This window comes from Pholcus phalangioides, unplaced genomic scaffold (assembly GCF_987345545.1).
Source record: "Pholcus phalangioides strain wild (caught in Gottingen) unplaced genomic scaffold, Ppha-v1.0 ptg000032l_1, whole genome shotgun sequence".
NCBI classification, from domain to species: domain Eukaryota; kingdom Metazoa; phylum Arthropoda; class Arachnida; order Araneae; family Pholcidae; genus Pholcus; species Pholcus phalangioides.
In genome coordinates, this window is record NW_028301622.1 from 8356224 (window position 1) to 8372500 (window position 16277).

A 16277-nucleotide genomic window follows, 5' to 3' on the forward strand; every position below is an offset into this window, starting at 1 on the left:
CTGTTGCCAAACTCACTGAGTTTCCATCAAATTGGCAAGATTTACAGAGAAATGCGCTAATTTCCATTTTTTCATAAGATAATCACTATTTACACTATTTGCAGAGGGAACAAATGACAATAAATGATGAATAAAGGCAATTTACTTAATTTTCGGAACAATAACTATCTGTTACTCGCTAACTTCAACACAATTTTAAATTTTTAGTTTCTTGAATAAAATATCCAACTTCAAACATCCACAAAAAGTAATAACAACCAATATTTACGTTGAATTTCATGCTTAAAACACGTTTGTTTCCAAAACTTAGAATGTCACAGAAATTCACGAGTGCAGTTCAAGAAATGCTGAAGTTAGAAAACCTAAATTTACCGCATGGCTGAAATTCGCATTGCCTATGATGTTCCTCTTGAGCATGTCGGGGGCAAAGAAAATTTTACGTCCTAAAATGCCAAATTACTTTTTCTCCCTTTTCTTTCGAAAAATTAGAACACCCTGAAACTTAAAAAAGGCTAACCGCACGAATATTTTCACATTGCAAATTTAGATCAACTTAATTGTGTTGATGTAAATTTGCATGGAAATATTCTGCGATTATCCGCTTTTTTTATTATTATTTTTTTGAAGATGTTATAATTCTTTGAAACAAAAAGGGAAAATGTTATTTGACATTTTAGGACGTATTATATCCATTTCATGTAAATTTTTTGCCACTGATATGCTCAAGAACAGTGATTCCCAAAATGTGGGTCGTGACCCCCTGGAGGAGTTGTGTTGTTGAACTGGGGTGGGGGGGGGGGGGGGGGGTTAGAGATTCTCAAAAATGAGAACGTCCCAATGAAAAATTTATTTTTCGCAACGTAACGTCTCTACTCTCTCAGCCGAACAGCTACCTGCCATACATGTGCCATATAGTGTCATTTCTTCAAATTCTGCATACAAAATAATCAACAGATCAAGTAAATAATTTTACAGGGAATTCGGAAACCAAGAGAAGAAAGAATCAACCGATTTTAAAATATTTTTCAAAATCAAAAACACAGAACGTATATGAATGATTGAGAAAATGTCAGCATTTTATATTATGAAGCTAATTTGATTAATGTGACGCTAATTAATAGATTAATGACGCTAATGTGTCGTTTATGAGGCTGTTTTAATTAAGAAGTAAAGTCAGTGAAGATATTGGGAGGGCAGGGTTATTGTGGGGAGTACAACGGGTACTCGCTGTAATAGGAAATACTCCTGTATTTGAGAAACAATTTTGCATAATAAGCAAGGGTGGCTGTGCCGCAACCATGGGAATGTTTTGAATATTTAAATAATATAACAAATCAACTAAAATTATTCCTCCTATAAAAGAACCCGAAAATATTATTACACTGGGCCCTGCGTTTGGTAATGGTGACCCTGAGTTCGGTTACCCATTCTGGACCACCAAGGTCCAGAACGCATGAACGTACGCATGAAACGCATTCCGTCCTAACTTGCAGCTGTGTTGATGACGCCGTCCGCAGGGTTCAACGCTGGAAAACATGTTGGTGGTTTGAAATCTCATAATAAAACAGTTCTGCTAACCACAAATACGGAAAAACTGTTTGGTTTCATTCATAACTGATCAAGAAAATGAAAAGACATTCATCAACAAAAAACAGGGAAACAAAAACAATTCCCCACGGAAAACGGGGCATATGGTCACCCTATATAGGGATGCTCGCCGGGGGAGAAAAAAAATTCTCATTGAAAGGGGTCGCCTTTCAAAAAGTTTCGGGACCACATCTCAAGAAGAACATCTGAAGCAGATGGAAATGCGAATTTCAGACATGCTGTGTAAATTTGTTCTTCCTAACCTGAGCATTCCACGAATAGAGCTCGTAAATTTCTGGTAAGTTCTAATTTTTTGAAACACAAGGTGCGTACTGTGCATGACTATACTTATTACATATTAAGCATGATTATATTTTATACGTCAGCATGTCTGTACCTCGTACCATTTCATAAGCTTGGAATGATTGTAGAACCTCTCTTCCCTCCAATAAATGCACGTTCTGTACGATTATATCAGGAGTGATGATGAATTCTGGCTTCTCATAATCCCGTTTTCAATATTAATTCCTATTGACGGCTATTTCTAATTCACGCTTGCTTGATATCTCCTGCATATTTGGAATTTTTGCTTGTTTTCCTATATTTTGAACTTTTCAAAAAATAAAAAGAGCATGTTGCCATCTATATTTTAAACATTTTCTTGGAAAAATTCCGGCTTTTTTGCTCCAGATTTTTTCCTCTTTTTTTCTTTTTATTTTCTATTCATTTATTTTTTAATTTATTTCCTTATTTCGATGCATTTGTTTGAACGTTGAAAAGTGTGTGTTTTTCTTTTTTCTTTTTTTTTTCTTTTTTCTGTTTTTTTTTTCTTTTTTTTTTGTCTTTCTCTGTGTTGTTCGTGTCTGTTGTCTGTCTTCTTCTCCTGTCTGTGTCTGTTGGTTGTGATGAAGCCGAAGTCACGAGGCGGTGATGCTGATGATGCCCGATCTCTTTTGGAGCAGGGGATCGGACGGATACCTTTGTCAGACGCGTGTCTCATCGAAGATCCCAACGAGCAATTCCAGTTCACCGTCGACGATTGTGGTAAGTTTAACAACCTTCTTCTCTAAAGATCATCGTGCAGTGGAACTTGGTCAATTCGAGTTTTTAACAATTAAAAAATCTCTAATTCATTTTGAAATTACAGTAGCCACTGGTTATAAGAATCAAATCGGCAAAACATGAACCAAACGCTGTTTTAACACAGGGAAATCATCGGTTATAACAATCAGATTTCCGCTTATAAGAATCAAAAACTCTTTTTTTTTTCTCAAAAACTGCCACCGCTCATCTCAGTAGCGGGAACTTGTAGAATATTCTTGGTTATTCACAAGATTATGTTTGGAATACTATTTATTATCACATTTACCTTTGTAATAAAACCATCCGATATTGACTCAAGCCTCTCCCCTCCCATAGAGTAAGGATTACAGACCTTCCATGAATGACAGAACTTATCCGCAAGAGGTTTATCGTTAAAATCGAGTTTATCGTTGTTTTTTGTCAAAGTTACTGAAAAGTAGATCTGTCTAGAGCAGTGCTTTCCAAAGTGGGCAGTATCTTCCCCCCCCCCCACGATGGGGGAGGGGGTCGAAAGAAAGCTTCAAGAGGTGGTAGAAGCTACGGGTATAACATAGGAACCTATGGGTGATGATTAAAAGCTATTCTGAAGAGAGCAATGGAACACAAAAAATTTTTGGGAACCTACGATCTAGAGTTTTGTACTCGGGCAATAGTCATGCCCCACCCCATATCCTATAGCAGAGCCCTAAGGGATGGAATCTTTGGTGGGTGTCCTCTATAGTGAATATATAGGGTGAAAGATGAAAAACAAAAACATGATGAGAATCATTCTGGCTCCCAGGACTGCAGCCCTATCAGTCCGTTTTAGCTCAAATAACTCGTGAACGACGGTTATAATAGAGACGTGCTTTCAATTAGAAAAAGTATGCAAATAACGTGCTTATTTTAGATATATCATTTTTTTCTACTACTATTACTACTACTTGATCTTACGGTTTGCAGGGTTAGCATCGCTAAGTCACGGGAATTTGTTTGGCAGGGAAAAAATAACTCAAAAAACAGCCGATAGGTAGCGTGAACGTACACAAGTCAACGAAGAGATACGCATATAACGAACAGAATGCATCCAAATCGTTTATTACAGCAGTATGTGTTCCACATGACCATTGACCACCACACCAGGGGATAATACATTGCAGACGAGTCACAAATCCAGCTACAGCAGAGTGCAGCAGGTCCGTTTGTATACATGAACACCTCTCGGGATGGACCGGATCGATACACCTTTCTTTGACTTGTGTATGTCAGAAATGGAATGGAATAGCTTACCACCGGAGGTAGTAAATTGTAACACAATTGACACGTTCAAAAAGAAATATGATAAACACGTTGGGGTAAATCGAGAAGCTATCCATACTTTGAATAAGACAAGCATAAGTATTATTTATGGGCATTGTATAATATTTTATCATGTGTACATATTTTTTATAATTTTTGTTAATTGCATTTTTAATTGGGTTGCTGTATTTTTGAAATAAATGATATCCATATTTTTATGGACATCTTTTTCTCAGCCACCTCGTTGGGCGTTTTGCCTGTTGTGGCGTTGTTTTCATATTTGTATTTGCCAGCGCTACCTATCGGCTTTTTTTGAGTTATTTTTCCTTTGTCTTAAAAAAAATCCCGTGACCTAACGATGATAACCCTGCAAACTCTTTTTTTTTCGTTTATTTATCCTGTTTTTATACATTTTTAAAGTTTCTACGGGCTTTTTGCCGACCCTGTACTTGGTGATTGACTGATGAATACGATTTTTTCATTTTTAATAATTTTTGAATTTAATTATTCTTGAAGAGAATCAATGATTACACGTTATTTTTTGTGAAAAACTGAAATGAAAATGTTTTTCAATTTTTTTGACTTGGCCTTTAATTACGGAGTTATAACGCATTAAAATATTATGACGTCAATTTCGAATCCTGCCAATTTCAGCGAACGTGAACCAAACGTATAACTTGACTAGATAGCAATCAAGCTCTAAAACTGTGCCAACCAGTTTTTTTCCCCATGGCCGTTTCTCTCGAAAACTTTACCTAACAGTGAAAGAAAGAAAATTACCACACTTTAAAGTGTGGAAAAAAGTGTTGATTTTGGGAAAACAATTTTTTTCCCATAGCTCAATTTTGACTAACACTGAGTGAATAAATCTGGTGAAAAATTTGTCAATACTGTGCGCTGAAGGTAACACGTATGGTTACAAGTTTAACATCACTCTACGTGAAGAGGAAAGAGCGCCAAACGTGAATCAAAGTAACCGAGCTTGGCTTCTAACGGGATTGAATATTTCAGTTCATTTCCAACTAGTGGCAACATGGCACGTAACTGACCGGTACGCGAAACTAACACACGTCACAAAATTTCAAAATGTTATAACTCCCTTAATATTCGTACGATACTAAAATGGAAAACACTTTTCCGTGTTTCACAAGGAATCATGTGTGTAATTATTGGGCGGTCGATAGTATCCACCATGTGTATATATATGCGGTATATGAATAAGGTGCATAGGTAACAGGGCGTATGAAATTTTACTGGAGAACCGTTGATCCTTGAGACATACTTCCAATTAGGAAAAGTATCCAAATAACGTCTCGTACTCTGATATACCATTCAAGTTGTAAAAGGTTGTATAGTTGTTAAAACAAAAATGATATAAGAGAGAGTGAGAGACTCTCGAATTCGTAAAACGGAGGGAAGTTGGAGAAAAAAACAACATTAAAAGCGGGTAAAATTGTTTTTCCGCATTCAACGCTCTATTTTTTTCCCAACACCCCCTCCTTTCCTCCGTTTGTTGAATTCCAATATGTCAGCAGATATTGCACTTAGAAACGTCGAATTTTTCTTAGTTGGCATCAGGGGAGAGAGGGAAACGACTTTCTAATTGGGTTTTTTGAGCACACGAGGACTGTATAAAATGTTTTTTTTTTCAATTTTAATAATTACACAATCCCTTGCAACATGAATGACATGTATGAGTACTACAGTTATTTGGATACTTTTTCTGATAGGAAGTATACCTCTAGGATCAATGGTTCACCAGTAAAATGTCATCCAAGCAGCCTGTATATATTACGCTATTCCCACACATCTTTGAAATTGGGAGGTGGCATTGCTATCCATGATCCCCCCCCCCGCGCATCTCCATCCATGTTAATCCATAGATTGTAAACAAAATTTTATATTCTAATACACGATAACGAACTGTGTCGGAGTAAAACAGGCAAGAAATTGTAAAATGATGCCAGTTGTAGAAAATAGAGTAATGTAGAGGATAAAATATATAGCGCACGAACCTTCTATATGGATACTGATGATGACGTGGCAATTTTTGTTCGATTTTTGAATGAATTATTGAATATTGAAGAATTAGATAATTCAAATTTTCTTTGCAAAGAACTCCCACCCAATTCTATGGGCTCCGAGTTAACCAAGTTCGGCTGTTCTTCTGATTCATTCTTGTAATATTCTATCCCTGGTGTGATGGATATTCTTCGAAGTTCAACAACAAAGTTACATTTTTTTCAAGGGAATAAAAAAATCATGCCTTATATACTAGCAAACATGATAGTTAATAACATTAAACTAAAACATGGGGGCATTATAAAAGTTTTGGACTAGAAAATAGCTCTGGACCGAAAATGATAGATTTTTCTATTATGAATATTCAGTGAGAACTCAGCTTTCTGTAGTCACAAACTCATTTACACAACTGTGAGCATTCATTTTTGAATTTTAATTTGAACAACAAGCAAGTTTGTCAAAAATCCCAAAAATTCACCTATATTTTGTGCCATAATTTTTTTTAAATAATTTTAATACAAAACCCTCATGTTAAAGTATGTAACACTTCAGTGTTGAGAGACACACAATGTTTTAAGGCATTTGAATGAGTGTTCGAAAAAATGTTCTTTAACAAAAAACTTAGTTTTGAAAAAAGAGCATTTTAGTAGGAAACATTAGCATATTAGCATATACATAATGCCTGCCAGCAGTTTATATTAAAGTATATAAAAAAATATTTCCAGTAGAGAATAGAGCAAAAACTTCAACATAGTTGGACGCAGAAAATTCCACAGTATTTGAAAAATTCGATTTTTTTTTGAAAAATTTGCATGCATCAACCCTCCCCCCCCCCCTTAATTTAAAAACAAAATGGCGGAGAAAAGCAGAAGTCGAGATTGAAATATTTCTCATTGGGGGCATCAGTTTTCAATGGTACAAGCAGCTTCAAAGAGGAAATTACACAGGAATTCCTCACACACTCTTTTGCCCACTTGATGGAGCATTGCCATGTGTTTAGAGCCTTCCAATTTCTTCAGGACTAAAATAAATTCGAAGGAATAATTTTGAGAATAATTGAGAGAATTGATTTCACAATTTTTGAGAGAATTGATTTCACAATTTTTGAGAGAATTGATTTCACAATTTTTGAGAGAATTGATTTCACAATTTTTGAGAGAATTGATTTCACAATTTTTGAGAGAATTTATTTCACAATTTTTGAGAGAATTTATTTCACAATTTTTGAGAGAACAGATTTCATTATGATTCAGAGAACAGATTTCATTATGATTCAGAGATTTGATTCCATAATGATTGAGAGAAATAATTTCAAAATTTTTTGGAAAAATTATTTTGTAATTCATGAGAATTCGTTATTGATAAAAAATACTTCCAGAATTATCGAAAGAAATATTTCCAGAATTATTCAAAGAAATATTTTCAGAATTATTCAAAGAAATATTTTCAGAAATATTTTCAGAAGTATTTTCAGAAATATTTTCAGAAATATTTTCAGAAGTATTTTCAGAAATATTTTCAGAAATATTTTCAGAATTATTTAAAGAAATATTTTCAGAATTATTTAAAGAAATATTTTCAGAATTATTTAAAGAAATATTTTCAGAATTATTTAAAGAAATATTTTCAGAATTATTTAAAGAAATATTTTCAGAATTATTTAAAGAAATATTTTCAGAATTACTTAAAGAAATATCACCTGTGGTTGAAAGAAATAGTTCCAGAATTAATGAAGATTCATATGTAGTGAAATAATATTTTCAGATAGAATGAAAATTATTATCAATGGGAAAAATAATTTCTCAGAACTAATGAAATATATTCAGAGTTAGTCAAAAGTCTCATATCTAATGAAAAAATAATTTCAGAATAAATGAGGAATAGTTTCAGAATTAATCAAGATTCATATTGCTCCCCCCTATTTCATTCCTAGCCCCGAGCTTCTCTGGACACACCCGTAAGTGCATCATTGTGTGAATCTAGATACCACAGTATGATTTCTTGGCTGTCAGGTTCTTCATGGAAATTTTTTTTTTTGGAATGTCTGAAAGATTGAAAATCTCTGATTTACTGACTTAGGTTCTTCAGCTATAAGTGGCGTTGCTCCGTCCTCAAAAACCCTTATTATACTTTCCAAATCTGTAAAAGTGTCGAAGTAACGAAGACACGTCTCAACCCTTGTGTGTTCCACTGCTATATCCATATCTTAGATAATTTAATTTTCAAATTTTCTCAGTGTTTTTTTTTGGAACTTTCTGCTCCTACTAGAGAGAATGAGGCTCCGAAATTAAGTTTTTTAGGTTGTGCGAACGAATTTTTAAACGTATATTGCCTTGATAACGTGAATGATGGGTAATAGATGCATTCTATGTAATCAAGAATGCTGCTGCCAGAAATCTGTGAAGAATTATAACAAACGTATTTTTCCCTGTATAATCCGCAGAGGCACATTTCTCTACTCTTTGAAAAAAATACCATCATAGAGTCCACATCGGCGTGCAATCCACATTTGGAAATTTCATTCATCAACAATGAAACCTTATAACCCTTAAATACTCAATTTTTTTCGAGCGCTAGTTATTTTTTTCATTATTAATGACACGTATTGAAAGCCGGAAAAAAATCATTTAAAAAAAATCTGTTTTGAATTCTGTTCATGAAAGGCTTCATTGAAGACATCCAAAATCACAGATAAAGTAAATGTATTGAAATTAATATTGCTTACCAAATACATAACTAGCTTCTTTGTGATTCAAACTACAGTTTGGATTGCAAACTTCAAGAGGAAAAAAAGAAATGCAAACACAAAATTTTATCAAATTAGCGAGATCATAGACGCACACGCTCTGCAACAAAAAGTTGATGCCCTTAATTTAGGCATCTACCTGAAAATTCAAAATATAAATGGCTTTAGCTTATGTGTAAATGTGATTCTGAATTTTCGTCTTCAAACTGGCTGTAGTAATGGACGTTGAAAAAACCCTTTCTCCGCATATATGCAAAGCTACGCATTTAAGGGTTAAGAAATGTAGTTTGTTTTGTTTTTTTTTACATTTTTGTAGAAAATTTTGATTTTTCTACTCACATCAAAACGAAATTTCGAAAAATTACTTTTCACAAATTTATTTTGAAAATATTTATTTCACTCTCAACCTCTTAAGAAAGAAAAATTTTCACGTACCACGTAGAGGTGCATATAATCCGCACTTAGAAATCCGGATGCTTATTAATGTATAATCTGAACTTGAAAAAAATGCGGTACACATTTTTGCACAATGTCCAAAGTTCTGAGCTCAAAAGTTTCAGTGATAGTGATAGGAACCGAGAGACACCCAGACTCTGTCACACTCAGTGATATAAGCACATTGTCCCTGGGGGACTCGGGTGCCTCCGGGGAAACCTAACCATTTATTGATCTTGAGAAAGATATATTACATACATGGGCAGGTGCCATTACGCACCTCGCCAGTTAACAAGTATAAAATTTGTAATCGAAAAATGATGATTCATGTAAATAAATCACAAAAGTTTCAGTAGTACTTGTAAAAAGCTAAACCACTCATAGCAATAATTATGAAAAATTAAATCATTTATTGCAATTATTGTGAAAAATTTAAGGGTCCTTTGCCTTTGAACATGGTGAACAACTCTTAGAAGAAATATTAAAAATATTAGATCTTTTTTAACTTTAAATTTAACAAGCATATACAGGGTGGGCAAAAAGTCCGTAAAAACTTTAAAAATGAATAAAAACCGGGAAAATAGCCTAAATAAAAAACGGTTTGCGGGATTAGCATCGGTTGGTCACGGGAATTTTTTTTAAGACAGGAAAAGAAAACTCAAAAACAGCCGATAGGTAGCGCTAACGTACATAAGTCAAAGAAAAGATACGCAAATAACGAACTCCGGATGAGAAGAATGCCTCCAAATCGTTTATTACTCAGTATGTGTTCCACATGAAAACCAGAGGGGATAATACATTGCAAGCGAGTCACAAATTCAGCAAAGGCAGAATGCAGCAGGTCCACATACGTGGTTTACAACGGTGAACTGGTTGGGAATCAGGAGCGCAAGTTCTTATAACCGTCTCATTTGCATATTTCCACCGAAGTCGCTCGTACCAGCGTCACCTATTGGTTGTTTTTGAGATTTTTTTTTATTCCCATCTTGAAAAAATTCCCGTGACCTAGCGATGCTAACCCTGCAAACCGTTTTTTTATTTCGGTTTTTATTCATTTTTAGATCTACGGACTCTTTGCCCACCCTGTTCTTGATTATGCATGCTATCTTAGGCTAGTAGAAAATTTTACATATTTTTAATACTCGACTTATTGCAGATTTCCAAAAAAAAAATCCATTATCAACAGCATACGCAGATGGTGAAATAGCATGACATCAATGGAATTGAATAAAAGTTGATTCAAACCAAAGGAAGGAATCATTTTATGAACTAAACGGTTTATAAAATGATGAAAAATATTGACTCAATCTTTTTTAAATCTAAATTTTTAAATTAAAAAAAAAACAAATCTTTCTGTATAACAAAAGTATTTATGAATGGATCCAAAATCGTTATTTTATGAGCTAAATAGTTTCCCCTTATTTTGAATCAATTTTCATTCAATGGCATTGATGTCATGCTAATGTATCATGCACACAAGCTGTTGATGATGTTTTTTTTTTTAAATTTGAAAAAATAAATATAATAGATATGAATCTTTTTTGCGCTGGCATAGGATAGCATTTATAATCAAATATTTGTCTACGAAATTTGAAATAAATCTATGTTAAATAATATTTTTAATGATATTCCTACTAGAACAGTTTTCAAAACGTTGAAATGTAAGAAACCCCTTAACTAAAATTACTTCACTTATTTCAATAATTGGGAAAAATTTACTCAGTAATTGCAGTAACTGCGAAAACTTATCTCACCATACCAAGCACTGAGTGAATTTTACGCAATTAATACATTGGCCGAGTTAATTTCTCGCAACTGTTGAAATAAATAAATAAATTTCTCGCAATTATTTACTTAAGGGGTCTCTTAAGTAACTAATAAGTTAACTCGGTCATTGTATTAATTGTGGAAAATTCACTCAGTGCTTGCAATAATTGCAAAAAGTTAACTGATCCTATTTTTTTTACCATGTTAAAAGGTAGGAGACCTCTTACCTCTTACGCAATTGAGAAAAGTTAGTTCGCTTGTTTCAATAATTGCGAAAAATTAGTTCACTTACTTCAAAAATTGCGATTAATTAACTCAGTGATTGCAATAATTGCCAAAATACGTAATCACACAAAAATGAAAATTGCAGCTTGATTCAATGCCACAAAATCAATAATCTTTACTATAGTCATTATGCGATCGCTTCTTGCAAATCATGTGTTTCGCTCCCGCGCTTTCATACAAATTGATCATTTCACTCGTTGATGACGATGATGCTGCTCATACGGAATCCCATCCCGCGACTGCAACGCCCTCTCACGACAACAGCGAACCCTACGATTCAATCCCATGTGTGCGCGTGTATATTCCCTCTCTCTATTATTATTATTATATTTTTTTTCCACCTTAACATCTCTCTTCTCACGTTTCCGACCGGCATATTTTCGCAGGTTCGATCAGTTCGGCCTCCAGCCAATCGAGCGGCTTCAGCGAGGCGAGCGGCGCGACGTCTAGCGGCGGTAGCACCGGCCAAAAAGACTATGGCGGACTGGACTTCAAGATCATCGTCGATTTCAAGAGCGGCGGGCCCGTGACCATCCACCTCGTCGCGCCGACCATGCAAGAAAAAGCTGCGTGGACAAGCGACATAAGTCAGGTAAGACGCCAAAAAAAAAAAATTGAATAAAATTTGGAAAAAAAAAATTTATATTGACAATTCAAACACAGAAAATGAATAAAATCTCCGTAACATGAAACACATATTGATAGAGAGAGATTGTTGTATTTATTATTAGTAGTAGTAGTAATATATCCTCAGCTCCCCATGCTCATACCATACCGTACTCACACACCACCACCTTCATTTAAATACAATAAAATTACACATTCTGAATTTTTTCCGAAATTATCTCTTTTGTATTCTCTGGCATTTCGTAGAGATCTTGCATGCTGGAACGTAATAGTATTCTCTATCTTTCCCCCCTCCCCCCCTTCAGAGATTATTCTCCCCCCACATGTGCTACGTATCGATCGTTTCGTAGCACACTGATGTATCACGTTTCCAGGTTCTTGCATGAAATAAAAATGTATGTTATATCTAAATGGGATAATTTTGGACGGAAAACGTGGGAAAAATTCGTGGGTGCCTAAAATACGGGAACGAGGAGGGAATTTCCATTGAACGGTGATGGGTCCCCCCCCCTCCCCGGCTCCGGATTAGTCGCGTGGGCGGTCCTGGAAATTCTCCTCCGGTGCTGACGTATGTATGTATGTGTGTGTGTGTGTGTGTGTGTATCTCTCGTGTGTATTTTTGCCGGGGGTCAATGGTTGGAAATAAAAAAAGATGTTGCCCATTAAATTACTGCAATTATATGGTAGAGAGATTGAATGCTCGTGAAATTTAGGGATATCACCATCGTGCAGTGATTTCAGTGATTCTAGGATTTGATAAGCTATAGTATTCGGGCATAGATACATATGTGAGTATTTGCAATGAAATTACATCCAATGTGTTTCTTAGTTGCAATGATATAATAAATTATACTCTATTATTCAATATATTCATTACACTTTATATAGGTAAATACATATTATATACTGCATGTGTACAAAAATGACAAAAGAAACTATGCCGGTATATTTATTACCAATATTAAATTTATATAATTTTTATTCTAATTTTGTATGTATTTTTATTTTATTTTTAATCAGCTATATGGATACATTATGAATGCTATAATGAGCCATTTATTTCAATCGAAAATTTGAAAACATCAATGAATCACGTTCCAGGTCTCTTGCATTGAAGTAGAATTGATATTATCTAATGCAGTGATTCCCAACGTGGCCGTTAACTTGGGGGCGATGGAATGTTCCGGGGGGCGGTAAAAACTACGGGTATAACATAGAATCCTAAGGGTTAAATTGCGTTGAGGAGGGGGTGTCAATTGCTGGAAATGAAAGATTTTGCTCACTAAATTACAGTAATTATTATTTGGCAGAAAGATTAAATGCTCATGAAAAATTTAGAGACATCAACATCATGCTGTGATTTTAGTGATTTTAAGAGTCGATAAGCTATAGTATTCTAGCAAAAATACATATGTAAACATTTACAACAAACTTGTATCGAGTGTGTTTCTTAGTTGCAATGATACTATAAATTATATACAATATTCACTACACTTTATAAGTAAATACATATTATATACTACATGTGTACAAAAATGACAAAAGAAACTATGCTGGTATATTTATTAACAATATTATATTTATATAATTTTCACTCTAGTTCATATGTATTTTATTTTATATTTTTAATCAGCTCTATATAGATACTCATAAAGAACAATGTAATGAACCATTTATTTCATTCGTAAAATTTGAACACTAATGTATCACGCTCCAGGCTCTTGCACTGAACTAAAATTAATATTATCTAATGGGATATTTGGACGAAAACATGGGTATTTATAAAATACGGGAACGAGGAGAAACATTTCACTGAACAGTATTGTTTTCTCCAGCTCTGGATTAGTGGCGTGGGCAGTCCTGGAAAATCTCCTCCGGTGCTAGCGTATGTATTTGTGTGTGTGTGTGTGTGTGTGTGTGTGTGTGTGTGTGTGTGTGTGTTTATTTCTCTTCTCTCGTGTGTATTTTTGCCGGGGGGGGGGGGTCAATGGTTGGAAATAAAAGATGTTGCTCATTGAATTAATGGTAGAGGGATTAAATGCTTGTAAAATTTTAAAATACCGTCATTATGTAGTGGTTTTAGTGATTCTAGGATTTGATAAGCTAAGTATTCTGGAATAAATACATATGTGAGTATTTGCAATAAAATAGTATTATATTCTTAGATTCGATTATGCAGAGTGTCCTGTAAGTGCTAATGCGGCTTTTATCTCATGAACCGTTCGTCGTAGAAGTGTGATTCCAGATTAGAAAATGTTCAAAACGCGTTCAAAAATTACCCTGAAGCAGTTTTGAGAGTGGAAATACATTGAGTTACAAAATAATGAAAAAAACAAATCTTTTATATGGTGCTCTAACCTCCAATTAAGAAGTTGTTGCCCTGTATCTTCCGAGGCCAACAGAAAACATTCCGCGTTTCCAAGCACAATATTCGCCAAGATATTTGAGTTCAAAAATTTTGAGAAAAATGAAAGAACAGAAAAAACTAACGGACAACGCTCTTTTCCCTCATTTACGCTGTCCTTTCCCAACTTTTCTCCGATTTTTGAATTCCAATATTTCAGCGAATATCGCACTTAGGAACTTGGAATTTCTTTTGTTGGCCTCAAGAAAGGAAACAACTTTCTAATTGGAAGTCAGTGGACAAATCATAGAAAAATTTAGGGGTTTTTTTGTGATACACTATATTTTCACTCTCAAAATTGGTACAGGGTAATTTTTGAAGGCCTTTTGAGCACTTTTGAAATTGAAACTATACCTACTCCGTCCTACGACGGAGATAAAAGCCGCATTAGCACTTACAGTACACCCCTATAATAATACTTCTTATCCAATATATATCCATTATACTTTATTCGTTGATACATATTACCTTTTATATGCATAAAATGAAAAAATTATTTTTATATATAGTATATTTCTCTTTTCAAAGGATTAATTCAAATTTATCCGAAACAAATACAAAAAAAATTAGAGAGAAGAGGGAGAAAACACAAAAATTTACCAAGGTTTACCAAAAGATATTACCAATTTCAAATTTTCATAACTTTTATTCTAATTTTTATGTATTATATTCTATATTCAATGAGCCTTACAGATATTATAAAAGCACTTTAATGAACCATTTATTTTCATATTGAATTTCATTTCAAAATTCAAAAACTTTTCACTAATGAATAATAAGATAACAGATGAAATTTTAACACATATGCAATATAATATTAAGATCAACAATCTCATACAGGAATGTTTTTAGTAATTTATTTAAAATATTATGGCATGTAAATAACTTTATAGAACCAATTTGGCCTCATCTGATGAAGATTACATGTTAACTCACTTTTTCAATACGTGCTCCCATTATATACAAGGAACCCGGACACCACCGGGTATTATAGCTAGTAATTATTATAATGTGGGAAATGTAAAACTCTCTCTTAGTGGAACTTGCACTGAAATGATTGTTACATCCATTTGTCATGAAGATATTACAAATTTATGATAGAGTTATAGTGATATATGCAGATGTTATTCTGATTATTGGCATTCTGATTGTGGCAACGTGTCGTGGCACACTGATGCATCGAGTTGCAGACTCTTGCATAAAATAAAATGAATATTATCTAATGTGGATATTTATATGAAAAATGTGGGGAAAATTTTAAACTTTTTTTTTAAATATCGGGATGAGGAAAAAAATTTTATTGAACTGTACAGTATTTTTTCCCTCTCTGAATTAGTCGTGTGGGCGGTCCTGGAAATTTTCGTCCGGTGCTTGTGTGTGTAGTACGTATTTGTGTCTCGTGTGTGGGGTCCGGGGGGGGTGGGGTCCGGGGGGGTGGGGTCCGTGGGGAGATTAAATGCTCGTAAATTTTAAAGATATCGTTAGGCAGTAGTTTTGGTGATTTTATCGGATTTGAAAAAACAATAGTTTGGCATAAATACATGTGTAATTACAAATACGAACACAGGGCAAAATTCCCAAAGAGGTGGCTGAAAAAAGATTCCCATAACAAATATGGATATCACATACCTCTAAAATATAACAGCCCGATCGACGGCATATTAATAACTCACGGTCTATCCTATCCACCCCGTTGAAAATTTTGAACACTTCGATCATATCCCCCCCCCCCCCGACACCTGCGTTCTTCCAATGTAAACATATTCAAGAAATCAAGTCTCTCTTAAGCCTTACGGGAATACCTCTCTTGCAACTGAAATAACTTAAGCCTTATGTGCTAACCAGAGTCTGTAAATTTGCAATAAAACCATATCGAATGTTGCAATGATATAATAAGTTATGTTATACTTTTCACTATACTTTATGGGTTAGTATATATATTTTTTTACACACACAAAAGTGAATTTTACTTATATGCTAATAAATTTACTACTAATTTTAATTTTTATAATTTTTATTCTAATTTATACGCATTTTATTTCA

At 34.1% G+C, this 16277-nt stretch overlaps 1 protein-coding gene across 5 annotated transcripts in view; it reads left to right on the forward strand.

Annotated features, from left to right (window-relative positions):
- Positions 1-16277, forward strand: part of LOC149066865 (ras-specific guanine nucleotide-releasing factor 2-like) — a 416992-nt gene that overhangs the window by 334401 nt on the left and 66314 nt on the right. For 3 of the 5 annotated variants that reach the window (XM_089253071.1, XM_089253073.1, XM_089253072.1), the window contains exons 12-13: positions 2499-2631; positions 11590-11795. In XM_089253071.1, coding sequence (XP_089109197.1) covers positions 2499-2631; positions 11590-11795 — 339 coding nt within the window. The remainder of the gene's footprint in view (positions 1-2498; positions 2632-11589; positions 11796-16277) is intronic. The other 2 variants (XM_089253074.1, XM_089253075.1) reach the window with 1 other exon arrangement.